This window comes from Triturus cristatus, chromosome 4_2 (genome assembly GCF_964204655.1).
Source record: "Triturus cristatus chromosome 4_2, aTriCri1.1, whole genome shotgun sequence".
Lineage (NCBI taxonomy): Eukaryota > Metazoa > Chordata > Amphibia > Caudata > Salamandridae > Triturus > Triturus cristatus.
The window spans coordinates 265,204,311-265,217,910 of NC_140586.1; the positions used below are offsets into that span (position 1 = coordinate 265,204,311).

Genomic DNA, 13,600 nt, shown 5'->3' on the forward strand with positions numbered 1-13,600 from the left:
ACACCCACTAGGCACTGACTTTTTTTTCGGAATGTGCCTACCTGTGGATTTTGGGTCCTAGCAAAGCAGGCACCTAGGGAAACATAGCAAACCTATATATTTTTGAAAACTAGACACTGAGGGGAATCCAGGATGGGGTGACTTGTGTGGCTCTCACTAGGTTCTGTTACCCAAAATCCCTTACAAACCTAAAAGTGTGTAAAAAAAACCCCACATTTTCCTCACATTTCTGTGGTGGAAAGTTCTGGAATCTGCGTGGATCCACAAAATTCCACCCACCCCGTGTTCCCCAAAGTCTTCAGAGAAAAATGGTACCTCACTTGTGTGGGTAGGCCTAGTGCCTGCGACAGGAAACAGCCCAAAACGCAACATGGACACGCCACATTTTCACAGTGAAAACAGACCCTTTTTTGGCAAAGTGCCTAGCTGTAGATTTTAAACCCTAGCTCTGCCGGCACCTAGGGAAACATAGCAAACCTATAAATGTTTGAAGACTAAACACCCAGGGGAATCCAGGATGGGGTGACTTGACTGGCTCTCACCAGGTTCTGTTACCCAGAATCCCTTGCAAACCTCAATATTTGTAAAAAAAACACACATTTTCGTCACATTTCTGTGATGGAAAGTTCTGGAATGTGTGTGGATCCACAAAATTCCACCAACCCTGCATTTCCCAAAGTCTTCCGAGAGAAATGGTACCTCACTTGTGTGGGTGGGTCAAGTACTGGCGACAGGCTAGGGCCCAAAACTTATTGAGGAGACATCAAAATGACCTATCACAAAACAACCTGGTTTTGCAAGGGGCGGTCACCTGGGTTTTTGGCCCTGGGCTCGGCGGCCATCTTGGGCAACTACCAAACCCACACATTTCTGAAAACTAGATACCTGGGGGAGTCCAGCGAGGTATGGCTTGCGTGGGTCCCCCAACGTTTCCCTACCCAGAATCCCCTGCAAACCTCAAATTTTGTTGAACAAATCACTTTTTTCTCAAATTTCTGTGTGGGAATGTTCTGGAATCTGCGTGGATCCACAAATTTTCTCCCACCCAGCGTTCCCCCAGGTCTCCTGATAAAAATGGCACCTCACTTGTGTGGGTAGGCATAGTGGCTGCAACAGGAAATTGCCCAAATCGTACTGTGGAGACTTCAAAATTACCTCTGACAAAACTACCTGGTTTTGGGGGGGGGCACCTGGTTCTTTGGCCCCGGGCTCGCCGCCATAGAAGGAACCCTGCCAAAACCACACATTTCTGAAAACTAGACACCCTATGAGGTATGGCTTGCGTGGATCCCCCAACGTTTCCCTACCCAAAATCCCCTGCAAACCTCAAATTTAGCTGAAAAAACCCACATTTTCCTCATTACGAACTCCACAACACCATAATGGCTACACTGAAAAGTGAGATGTTTGGTATCACACTTCTAAGCACATTAAACCCACACTGATGCCATTGTGGGATTTAATGAACAATGTACACAGAGGGCTTCTTAGAGATGCCCCCTGAAAAACGACCTACCACCAGTGTCCAGGCTGAGTGGCTGCTTTCAGCTGCCACCACCAGACATGTTTCTGGACCCCTGGGGTGAGAGCCTGCTGATCTCAGGGGCCTGAAACAATGCACATCCTGGGACGAGGTGCCAAGCCTCCTGCCCCAGGATGGGCAGGGTCCACGAAGGGGAAGCTTTAAAGGCTTGCCGCCTTTGTGAGATTCCCCAGGCTACTTGCTGCTTTCAGCAACTGCCCCCCACTGGTTCTGACCCCCACTTTGGGCAGGAGAACCGACAGGAAAAACAAGTGAGGAAGAGAGGTGTGCCCACCTCTGCTAACTCCCCCCACAGGTGGGTGAAGCGAGGTGAAGCACAACTCTCAGTCCCTGCCATCTTGAAGATGGGGACCTAGCCAACCAGGGAAAGGCTTATGCCCCCCTCCCACTGGAGGGGGTGTACCCACCCCAGGGAAGGGAACTATTGGTCCCAACCTTTTACCTACCTATAATGCCCCTAAATCTAGTATTTAGGGGCATCCCTGAACCTTGCTTCCTCAGACAAGAACCTGCAAGAAGAAAATAAGAAGAAGGACTGAACAACTGTGCCAAAGCTAACAAGAGGAGGACGCCCACTGACTTAGCCCCAGCCCTAGCGGCCTGTCCCCACCTCGAACCTTCTACAGCGAAATCCCGGTGTGTCCTGCAGCCAGCAACCTCAAGAAACCCAGAAGACCAGCATGCCTTCAATCCCAAAGACTCTGTCTCCCGTGAACACCGGATTCGTTCAAATAACAGACTCCAGGTCCGCAAGGATCTGCGCTTTTGCACCACTCTGCCCCCGACGGCCACGGCCCGAGTTTGAGCGGCCCAACACCAAGAGGAGGTCTCACCAGCAATCCTGACCTGAGATCAGGTGACCCCATACCTACCCCAAGCCTCCAGCTGACACCTGCAGCTTCGAACCGGAAGGTCCCCCCAACCGCAACTAGGAGCTGGTAAGAAGATCCAACCCTAAAAGGTACCCCTGCACCTGACGGCCCACGGCCTTGGCTGGCCCAACTGACGGTGCCTAACCAACCCCCAAGATCCCAACTTACCTATCCAAGAGGTGGTCACACCCAGAAGACCTTGGTCCCTGAGCCTACTGTGCTTTTGCAAACCGGACACTGCCCTTTCAAAGCTACAGGGCTTCCAATGCCAAAATAGCACTCTGCACCTGGTCACCCCAGTGCCACTGAGGGTGCATCTTTTGCGCTGGCCTAAACCTCCATTTGCCCTGAGTTTACATGCAGGAGCTTTGCTCCCACAACCCAGTGGCCTTCTCGTCAGCAGCCACCAACTGGAGATCAGGTGACCCCATACCTACCCCAAGCCTCCAGCTGAGACCTGCAGCTTCGAACCGGAAGGTCCCCCCAACCGCAACTAGGAGCTGGTAAGAAGATCCAACCCTAAAAGGTACCCCTGCACCTGACGGCCCACGGCCTTGGCTGGCCCAACTGACGGTGCCTAACCAACCCCCAAGATCCCAACTTACCTATCCAAGAGGTGGTCGCACCCAGAAGACCTTGGTCCCTGAGCCTACTGTGCTTTTGCAAACCGGACACTGCCCTTTCAAAGCTACAGGGCTTCCAATGCCAAAATAGCACTCTGCACCTGGTCACCCCAGTGCCACTGAGGGTGCATCTTTTGCGCTGGCCTAAACCTCCATTTGCCCTGAGTTTACATGCAGGAGCTTTGCTCCCACAACCCAGTGGCCTTCTCATCCGCAGCCACCAACTGGAGATCAGGTGACCCCATACCTACCCCAAGCCTCCAGCTGACACCTGCAGCTTCGAACCGGAAGGTCCCCCCAACCGCAACTAGGAGCTGGTAAGAAGATCCAACCCTAAAAGGTACCCCTGCACCTGACGGCCCACGGCCTTGGCTGGCCCAACTGACGGTGCCTAACCAACCCCCAAGATCCCAACTTACCTATCCAAGAGGTGGTCGCACCCAGAAGACCTTGGTCCCTGAGCCTACTGTGCTTTTGCAAACCGGACACTGCCCTTTCAAAGCTACAGGGCTTCCAATGCCAAAATAGCACTCTGCACCTGGTCACCCCAGTGCCACTGAGGGTGAATCTTTTGCGCTGGCCTAAACCTCCATTTGCCCTGAGTTTACATGCAGGAGCTTTGCTCCCACAACCCAGTGGCCTTCTCGTCAGCAGCCACCAACTGGAGATCCCCTATCCCCCATTGGATAAAATTGGGCCTCAGCACTCTACACCCCGCCGCCCTTCTGCGGCTGAGGGTGTAACAAGATTGCATCCTTGACCCTAGGGGGCCCCTGAGTCTAACCCCAGAACTCCAACTCTCACAACAAAGTACTTACCTTTAAACCGATAACACTATTTTCCTCAATAGGATAACATTGACTGTTTGGAGTGTGGAGTTGGAAAACCTAAAAAAATTCTTTTAAATTGAACTAACTAACTAACACAAATGCTTTTACTTACCTGTTTTCAGGAAATGTCCCATTGCAGTATCCAGGCATACTGCACTGTGTAAGAAAAGTAATCTCAAAAGTAACTTTCCTGTAATTTTACTAAAAATTCTGTACAAAGTACATGTACTGTATTCTGAAAAGTATTGCATTATCAGTAACACTACTGTAATCAAATCAAAGTATATTTACAATTTCAATTCAAACTATTTAAAAACTGCATTACTACTGTAAAGTATTCATTGATAACCTGTGCCAGACTTGCTTGGTTCTAGAAAATAAAATAACTAAAAGAATATTTGTATACAAAAACAATTGGTCGGAAGTTTAGTCTTTGAGTGTGTGAATTCATTTGCTGGCTGAGTGGGTACAACACATGCTTAACACTGTCCTCTGATAAAGCCTTACTGCTCGACCACACTACCACAAGTAGAGAGTGTGGTGCTATCTACTTTACCTCTGCCTACCATTTGGGTTCCACTGGACTCTGTGAACACGATACCTCATTTAGGTAGAGTATATACAGAGCCAGCTTCCTACACAGAAGCACTGAAAAAAGGGTCAAAGTGACTTTCTAGTTAGATGTTGACATCAGTTAAAAACTGAGAAAAAACACTAACATTCGCCAGTTATAGTTTAGTGAACTAATATCATCATCCCTGAAACTGCTGTTCATATTACTCCGTATACTCTTACATCATTTAAAAAAGAAAGCTGTTAGTAAAGGGCCATTAGTCATACACAGCATAGGTTTACTTTGTGTAGATGTGTGGGTGCATAGAATGGAAATAGCTTAAGCCCTGGAGGCGAGTGTGGTTGTGCATGTTGAAAGCTATCTGGTGCACTGTTTACAAACCCGTAAAGTTTGGAGTGCAAGTATCACTCCATGTTGAACACAGTAAGGCTGAGTGCACCTGATGTGGGTTGCAGAGGCATGTTTCGAAGTAGGTTGCGGCTTAAATCCAAAACAAATCTATGAGAAATGCCAAAGCTTCTGTTGACAATAGATTAAACAGCAGGGGATGTCTGGGCGTGAACCTATGTTAAATAGTTGTAACACAGTGCTATAGGCAAATGCTGTACAGCAAGAATATTTTTAAGGGGTGGATGTTTATTTGCAGAACTTCACAGAAGATGTTGAGGCATTGCAGATTGTTGAATAATGTAGAATGCCAAAGTGGAAAAACAACAGTTGATGGACAGAATGCAGAACAATGTCATACATTCACCCCAGTACAGAGATCTGGGCCTAAATCCATCGTTTTTTTGCTCACCATGCCATTCCAGTCTGAACCCAGCCATATGCAAATCAGTCTTGACCCTCTGCCTCCTGGGAACAGTCCAGCCCAAACTACCAAGCCAGGTCCTCCCTGGACTGGAACCAAGCATCCTAGGACCGGTTTCGGGGTTTCACCCCTCTTCAGCCAGGATAGCTTGATTTCAGGGGCATGGAGAGCACGGGACTGACGTCTGAGCATACCCGTCCCACTTGGGGTGACAAATGCAAAAACAACAGTTGATGGACAGAATGCAGAACAATGTCATACATTCACCCCAGTACAGAGATCTGGGCCTAAATCCATAGTTTATTTGCTCACCATGCCATTCCAGTTTGAACCCAGCCATATACAAATCAGGCTTGACCCTGTGCCTCATGGGAACAGTCCAGCCTGAACTGCCAAGCCAGGTCCTCCCTGGACTGCAACCAAGCATCTTAGGACCGGTTTCGGGGTTTCACCCCTCTTCAGCCAGGATAGCTTGATTCCAGTGGCATGGAGAGCACGGGACTGACGTCTGAGCATACCCGTCCCACTCGGGGTGACAAATGCAAAAACAGCAGTTGATGGACAGAATGCAGAACAATGTCATACATTCACCCCAGTACAGAGATCTGGGCCTAAATCCATCGTTTTTTTGCTCACCATGCCATTTCGAAACCCTGAAACCGGCCCTAGGATGCTTGATTCCGGTCCAGGGAAGACATGGCTCGGCAGTTCGGGCTGGACTGTTCCCATGAGGCACAGGGTCAAGACTGATTTGCATATTGCCATGTCTGAACTGGGGTGGCGTGGTGAGCAAAATAACGATGGATTAAACCCAGATCTGTCATTGGGGGGTGAATGTTTTGCCAATGTGCAACATTCCGTCCATCATCTTGTGTGTTTTGCTGTTCGCCCTCTGTGGTAAGGGTATGCCCAGACGTGGGTCCCATGCTCACTACGCCACTGGAGTCAAGCTATCCTGGCTGAAGAGAGGTGAAACCCTGAAACCGGTCCTGGGATGCTTGATTCCGGTCCAGGGAAGACATGGCTTGGCAGTTCGGGCTGAACTGTTCCCATGAGGCACAGGGTCAAGACTGATTTGCATGTGGCCATGTTTGAACTGGGGGGGCGTGGTGAGCAAAATAACAATGGATTAAACCCAGATCTGTGACTGGGGGTGAATGTTTTGCCAAGGTGCAACATTCCGTCCATCATCTTGTGTGTTTTGAATGTCAATGTGGCCCACTTAGAGGTGGTTTATCTCACACTGGTATTGTAAGCATGGCTCTAAGGCTGTATGCTTTTGTGCTCATCTCAGAAATATGTGTAGTATATTTTACCAAGCTAGGGAGGATTGTCCATAGGGACTGACAGAAAGAGTCCTACCAGAGGCAAATGCATACTTGTCAGCCTCTTGACTTGTTATTGCAGGTCATGGGAATCCTTTAAAAGGGTTATCCCGTTAAAGTGAAGGTAGTTCAAACTCTTTTTTTGTAGAGCAGTCAAGGTATTCTGTCATTTACCATGCATGGGCTTCAACAAAAAGGAATGCCTGCCTCATCGCCATTATCTCCTTTGTCTCACCAAGTTCCATCACCACAGATTACCAAGATTCCACCCAGCAAAGACTAGCTCTCAAAATATTATTTCATATTCATGTGGCTAAACAATGTTACCTCTCTTCTCACATTTTTGACCACCACTGAAAGTCAGGGTAGGAGGGAAAGGTGTTACATGTGCATGACAAACTATATGAGGAGCAAGTAACATTACTAATAGTGGGTGTAAAAGAAGGCATGTCTCAAAATTAGTTCAGGCCTGTACAGCCCTTTGATTGGACTGCAAGTCACAGTATTTTACCACAAGCAGAACAGGCAAGGCACCTTTTATCCGTCACCAGTGTTCCAGTTCAAGCACCCATGCCAAGTGAAATAAAAAAGTGATAAAATTAGTAGTGTGAATGTCCCTGGTTGCAAGTGAAACAATTAATACCGGTAAAAGAATCAAATACTAAGAAAGAGGAAACTATATTTAGCTGTTTGTTATTTTGTCAATGTTTTCACATACAAAGAGACAATTTTTAATTATACATGTTTTGGCCCATGAGTTTTATGGAAGCATTTCCTGATGACGGGTAATAATAACATAATTCATTTGAAAGTCGATGGTTAGATTCCGGTATATTAGACCTCTTACCTTTGAGTGGAGTGTAACTTGGATGTTGAAGATGGTGGAGTCGTAAGTTAGAGATTCTGAGAAGTATTTTGAGTGAAGTTGAGGTTCTATGTACGATACTGATTACTTTTGTTTCTGATCGATGAGACAGTGAATCCGAAAATAAACCTGTTATTGCTTAGTTTTTCAGGGCTTACCAATTGGGTGTTGAGGAGTGATTCTAATGTGGGGTTTGTTGAAGATGAAGGGTGACAGTACAACAAAGCACAAAAAGGAAAATAAAACCCACCTCCAAGTTATGCTCTATAATAGAGTCAGTAATTTATACAGGTCACAGAAAAAGCTTTAAAAACAAAGCAATTTCTCATGGATAATGATAAAAACATCTAGTATATACAGAAAGGAGGTGAAGGGTTCACTTCTTGGTTGGTGAACACTTCCCACTATGAATAATGAGATATTTTCGCCAGTGTTTATAAGGACACATTGGGGGTATTCCACTAATAATTAGTGAATGAATGTATGAGTGTGAGAATGCTTGTTTGAGTGATTTGAGGTCTTTGTATTGCACCTTGAGGCATTTGCTTATTTTACAACCTAAAATATTTTCTTTCTAATTTGAATATATGTCATGGTTGCTGGTTCATAGACCATCAGTGTGTGCCCTAAAGAAGGTGGGTGGTTGGCTGATCACCAGCACCGAAACGCGCATTGGCACCAGAGCTATAGCCATTGGGACACCCAAAAAAATACAAAAAAATAAGATCTGTATAAAATGTATTCTATATATGCTTAACACAAGGAAATTACATTATATACCATATATGTTATGGACACGAGGAATTATTGTAAATTTTCTAATTTGTATAAATAAGTTTTCCAGACCATTTGTGGGCACATTGTAAAGGATGTTCCGCTTCATAGCTCTATATATTAAATGTTTTTTGTAATATGAATGAAAGATTGCAATACTTTGGTATGGATGGTATGTGTGATATGTGAGTGGTGTGAAATATTTACATTTTGAAGGGTTTGAGGTCATCAAGTGATTTATCATATGTTGGTGTATTGAAGATATATGTAATTTACATAGCATGAATAAGAAAGAGAAAAAAGATAGAAAGAAAAGAAATTCAAAATATAAGTAAAGCATTTTTGAGCATGCTTCTATTGTTTTGAAAGCTTTTTCTGTGGCCCGTATATATTATGCTGACTCTATTGTAGAGCATAGCTTGGAGTTGGGTTTTCTTTTCCATTTTGTGCTTAGTTTACTTTCCTGTCCCGCTCCAATATTATCATCTGCTTCTGGGCAACCCCTTTACTATATAATCGGGTGACAGTACAACATCAATGCCTTTATGTAAGAACAATAAAATAGCGCCGTCCCCTTGGCAATGAGTTCTAGCTGTTGGAGGGTCACAAGTTGGCTCTCAGGTGTCCTGGCAGTAGTATTGTATTGAGATATGGTTGTGTTATTTGGTGACCCTAGTAATAGTGACTGTATGAGTTAAAAACAATATGCTCATCATTGGGGGCTTCAGAATGAATAAAAGTAGGTGGCACTATGTGGTCTTGTCAGTTCCCCAGATATTTAAAATAATTCTATCAGGTGTTATTTGGTATATTGATCTGCAAAACTTTAAATATGTGTTCACTTGAAAGATCAGTTCATTTATTTATATAGAGTATCTCTCTTTATTTGCACAATTGTATATTGATCTATCTTCTCTTATGTAATTCCTGCTTGCCTTGTATGATTCTTTGAATTCAAAGTTGGGATGACACCAACCATTTATTGTTGGATCAGAGATTTTCTAAAGCAGACAGTGGTTTGGGGATGATTCGGTGGTCTACAATGTGTGCTGTGTACAAAGGTGGGAAAGTCTGAAAGACTCAACGTATGGGAGAGACCGTGAAGAGGTACGGTGTGGTTAGTTGTCTGTAGGTAGTAAACTTGGAACTTCAGAGGCACTTGCAAAAAGACAGTGAAAGAAATGTGTGAGGGGAAGTGTAGATCTAACAGTGGTTGTGTGTGTGTGTGTGTGCATGCTCTTGTATGTGCGTGTGTGTCTATGTATATGTTTTCTTGTGGGCATAAGAGAGAGTGGCAGTGCTTCCTTTGGTGAATTCAGTTTCTTTCTGTCCTGGAAATTATCAATTAACATAATTTGTCATTCATTCAAATGTATGTGTTTTGCATGAGGGATATCATGTTATCAAAACGATTCCTTTTGTAATTTATCTAGGGCGCACCATTATCCTTTCCACACATCACATGGATGAAGCGGACCTCCTAGGAGATCGGATCGCTATCATTTCACAAGGGAAGCTCTACTGCTCCGGCTCCCCTCTCTTCCTGAAGAACTGCTTTGGTACTGGTTTCTACCTCACGTTGGTTCGTCGGATGAGGAACATTAAAGATCGCGGCAGAAAAGAGACTGTAAGTGCGTGTGATTCATACCCGTACCTTCCTACAGCTCCTCTGTAACAAACATTATACCCCTACTCACTATAACTCTCCCACTATGTATGGCCTCTGTACATTGTATCACTCATTGGGCTTCACTAGCATTCAGGCTCCACTACCTACTACCTACGTTCATGCTATACACATATGGCATGACATACCTACATACATACTGTCAGTATAGTGGTTTATAATATGATGTGATTGTGCAGCCTCAAACCTGAGCTATGTCCTGGGTAGCTGTGGTTCAGAGCAGTCAACTTTTAGCAAAGGAACAGGTGTAAAACATTAAGAATATCAACACAGCTGAATAAGAAGAAAATGCAACACAATGAAATTCCAACACCAATTTAAAAATTAGGTTTTATTGTTATCATTAAATAGACACCTCAATTACAAAAATCCACCAGAGGGTTCCGATGATATGAATTTTTATATAAACAATAAATCACTGCTTTTCACTGAATCCAGTAAATATTTTTAATCTACTGTGACCCATGTTTTAGGGTTAGCCAAAACAACTAACTGGGAAATGGCTATTAAGAACTCTTGTGGAGTCCAACACTGATAAGAAGCCAGTCACAGGGACCAGTCAGAACCAATTGAACAGTTACCTTGTAGTTTAGGCAGTCTCCAGTCCAATTCCAGGCCTTCTGGGTGAACCACCATGGAAGTCAATGAGAGGTCTTGATGCAAAGGATGCAGAATGCTGAAGATGGCCAAGGTTGCTGAGGATGCGGAGTAGGTGTGGGAGGTCTTCCTGTAGCCACCCCTCGGTTCCATAGCTACCAAGCTTACGAATTGCTTGCTATGTGTGACATTTTCATAATTTCAGTGTAATTATGAGTGACATTTCAGCGACTATAAGTGACACTGTCTTGCGACCTAAATCAAGCAATGTAGATGAGGGAAACATAAATATCAGAAATCACACTCATTTGAGTAACGATAAACTAAGTTAACTGCTGCAAAGCGTAAGAAATATTAACAACATCCATTTATTAGACTAGCCAATATTGCAGAAAATAGATAAAGCAGACTGGAAGATGTCCAAAATTTAATTATAATCAGCTGAGTGGCTCGCAGACTCATTCAACTGCTGCCAGCAACATGAGCAGTAACACAACTGAAAAACTCAGCAGAGACATACTGCATGACTGACAGGGGAGCAGTCAAATTCAGAATAAAGCTAGGATGGAGTACATTTGTTAGTAGGTCTCTGGGAAGGCACCGTGATTGATATGATCCACACTTTAGGTTGAATTTTTTTTATTGAGCAATGCAAGAAACAATTGTGCAACAGAGCGGGCCACACAGGGCCCCACCTTGTGTATTTGGAGTTGCATTAATACTATAAAAGAACGGTAAATAACTAACACAATCCCACCCACCTCCCGAAGATAAGGAAGAAAGAGAAAGAGAAAAAAAACACAGAAAGGACCTTTCACCCCCCCTCGGTCCATTACCCGCTATATGTTACTGCTTAGCGCCAGGCGCCGTTTGTGAAATCAGGCTTGAATATGTAGGAGGATCCGGCATAGTAAGACGCAGGAGGCGTAAGTACCTGGGGCAAGTCAGCTCCCGAAAATCTTGTGCAAGCAGGTTCAAGAATGGCTGCCAAAGGTCGCTGAAGGTTGAACCCTTCCCAGCTAAAGTTAGTGAAATCTTGTCCATTCCCAGGACATGCCACAATCGTTGGAGCCACCCTGTGTGTGCTGGAATGTGGGGGGATCTCCAGTGTATCAATATGTTCTGGATGGCTGTACCTAGTGCTATTGCAATCTGCTTCCCTCTCCTAGATTTCAAAGGGTAAGTGAGTGGGTTTGGTACCCCCAGTAGAACCTACGCAGGAAGCCGGGGAAGCTCTGTGTCGAGGTGTTTATCTATATCATCGAGTATCTGCATCCAGTAAGTCTGTAGATGTTTGCATTCCCACAAGAGGTGAACCACTGTGCCCCTCTCCCCGCAGCCCCTCCAGCAGTCAGGACTTTGTGTATTGTCTGCGTGGTGTAGTCTCTCCGGAGTGTAGTACCAGTAGCAGACCAGCTTGCTAAATGTTTCAGTAAGGCCTGTGTGACTCGCCATGTGTTGTGCCCTATAACATGCCCCCTCCCACTCTCTGGGATTGAGACTACGGCCCAGGTCCCTCTCCCAGCATGTGCGTCCTGCGTGATAGGTGTGTGTATAACAAGAGAGGAGCATTTTATACAGGTCAGAAATCAACTTCCTGTTCGAAGACCATGTGATGAGCCATCGTTCATACGAAGTGAGGAGCCTAGTCACCTGCGCTCGTTTGTCAGGGTGAATGGCCCAGTGTCGTACCTGTAGGTAGTGCAGTCGTTCGGATTCTGGGATGCCGTAATCGGCCCTGAGCTGAGAGAAGGGAATAATATCCCCTTTATCGAATAAGAGGCCTAAGCCTCGGCACCCAGCTTCTCTCCACAACTGAAAGGAAAGTGGGCCCATTCCAGGCCTAAATTCTGTATTATCGAAGAGAGGCGTGAGCGGGGAGGGGAAGGTTGTGAGATCGTGGCGTTTACTGGTCTGGTCCCAGGCCCTAAGAGTGGTGCGTGTGACATGTGAGGCATATAAATTGGGCAGATGTTGAAATTTCCGGAGAAAGGGAATCTTCATGAGGGACGTGCCGGCAACTGCGCGATCCTGAAAGAGCCAGTGTTTCTCTGACTCAGCCCGGCTCCATTCGACTAAGGGCCGAAGCTGCCTGGCTTTGTAATAGAGCGTGAGATCCGGGATGCCTAGGCCCCTTCGTTCGGTGGGAGATAGCTGACCGTCCTTTAAATTCTCGGTTTGCACCCTTGTCAAATAAAAAGAGAGAGTTCTGACTGCACCCTGTTCAGCCAGCCAGTGGGGGGCTGCAAGGGGAGTGTCTGAAAGAGATATAGAATTTTAGGAAGAATCGTCATCTTAATAGCCACAATACACTCTAGCCACGAGATCGGGTAGTGTTTCCATCTCCGCAGGTCAGTGCGGATTTGCGTTTGGAGTTGAGAGTAATTGACCGTTCTCATGGCCTGGTCAGGGCCAGCTGTTTACCCAAGTAGGGAACAACATCATCAGACTACTGCAGGGGGTGCCGAGCCTCAAGGACTCCACATACCTGGGGCAGCAGTGAAAGATTCAATGCCTTGGATTTCGTAAGGTTGACTTTGAACCCGGAAGTGCCCGCAAAAGAATCCAGTTCTTCTAAGAAGGCCCCCAGAGCCGTCACGGGGTTTGTCAGCTTGACTAAGACATCATCAGCATACAGACTTATAGTGTGGGTGTCTCCACCAAAACGGATGCCCACGATGTGGGGATGGTCCCTAACTCTTTGTGCCATTGGTTCCATATAGAGGGCGAAGAGTAGAGGCGACAAGGGGCATCCCTGTCTCGTGCCTCTGCTGATGTGGAAGGGGGCGTTGACCCGCACTGTAGCTGTGGGGAGACGATAACAGTTAAGAATGTGTGTCTGCATCTTGTCTCCTATGCCGAAGTGGACCAATGCTTGTTCCAAATAAGGCCAGTGGACTCGATCAAAGGCCTTCTCCGCATCTATAGTGAGGAGCATATAATCCCCTGGTATGCGGGAGGCCTTCTCTATGATGTGCGTAACTCTTTCCTTGTTGTAGCTCATCTGCCTCTGTGGTATGAAACCAGCCTGATCTGGGTCCACTAGTCCCGACATGTGAGGTGCAATACGTGCTGCCAATATTCCAGTGTACAGCTTCA

General features: G+C 45.8%; 1 protein-coding gene across 2 annotated transcripts in view; it reads left to right on the plus strand.

Moving 5' to 3' along the window:
- The window catches only part of ABCA4 (ATP binding cassette subfamily A member 4), a 1,118,748-nt gene that overhangs the window by 663,843 nt on the left and 441,305 nt on the right, over window positions 1-13,600 (plus strand). For both annotated transcript variants that reach the window (XM_085601480.1, XM_085601481.1), the window contains exon 25: window positions 9,651-9,844. In XM_085601480.1, coding sequence (XP_085457606.1) covers window positions 9,651-9,844 — 194 coding nt within the window. The remainder of the gene's footprint in view (window positions 1-9,650; window positions 9,845-13,600) is intronic.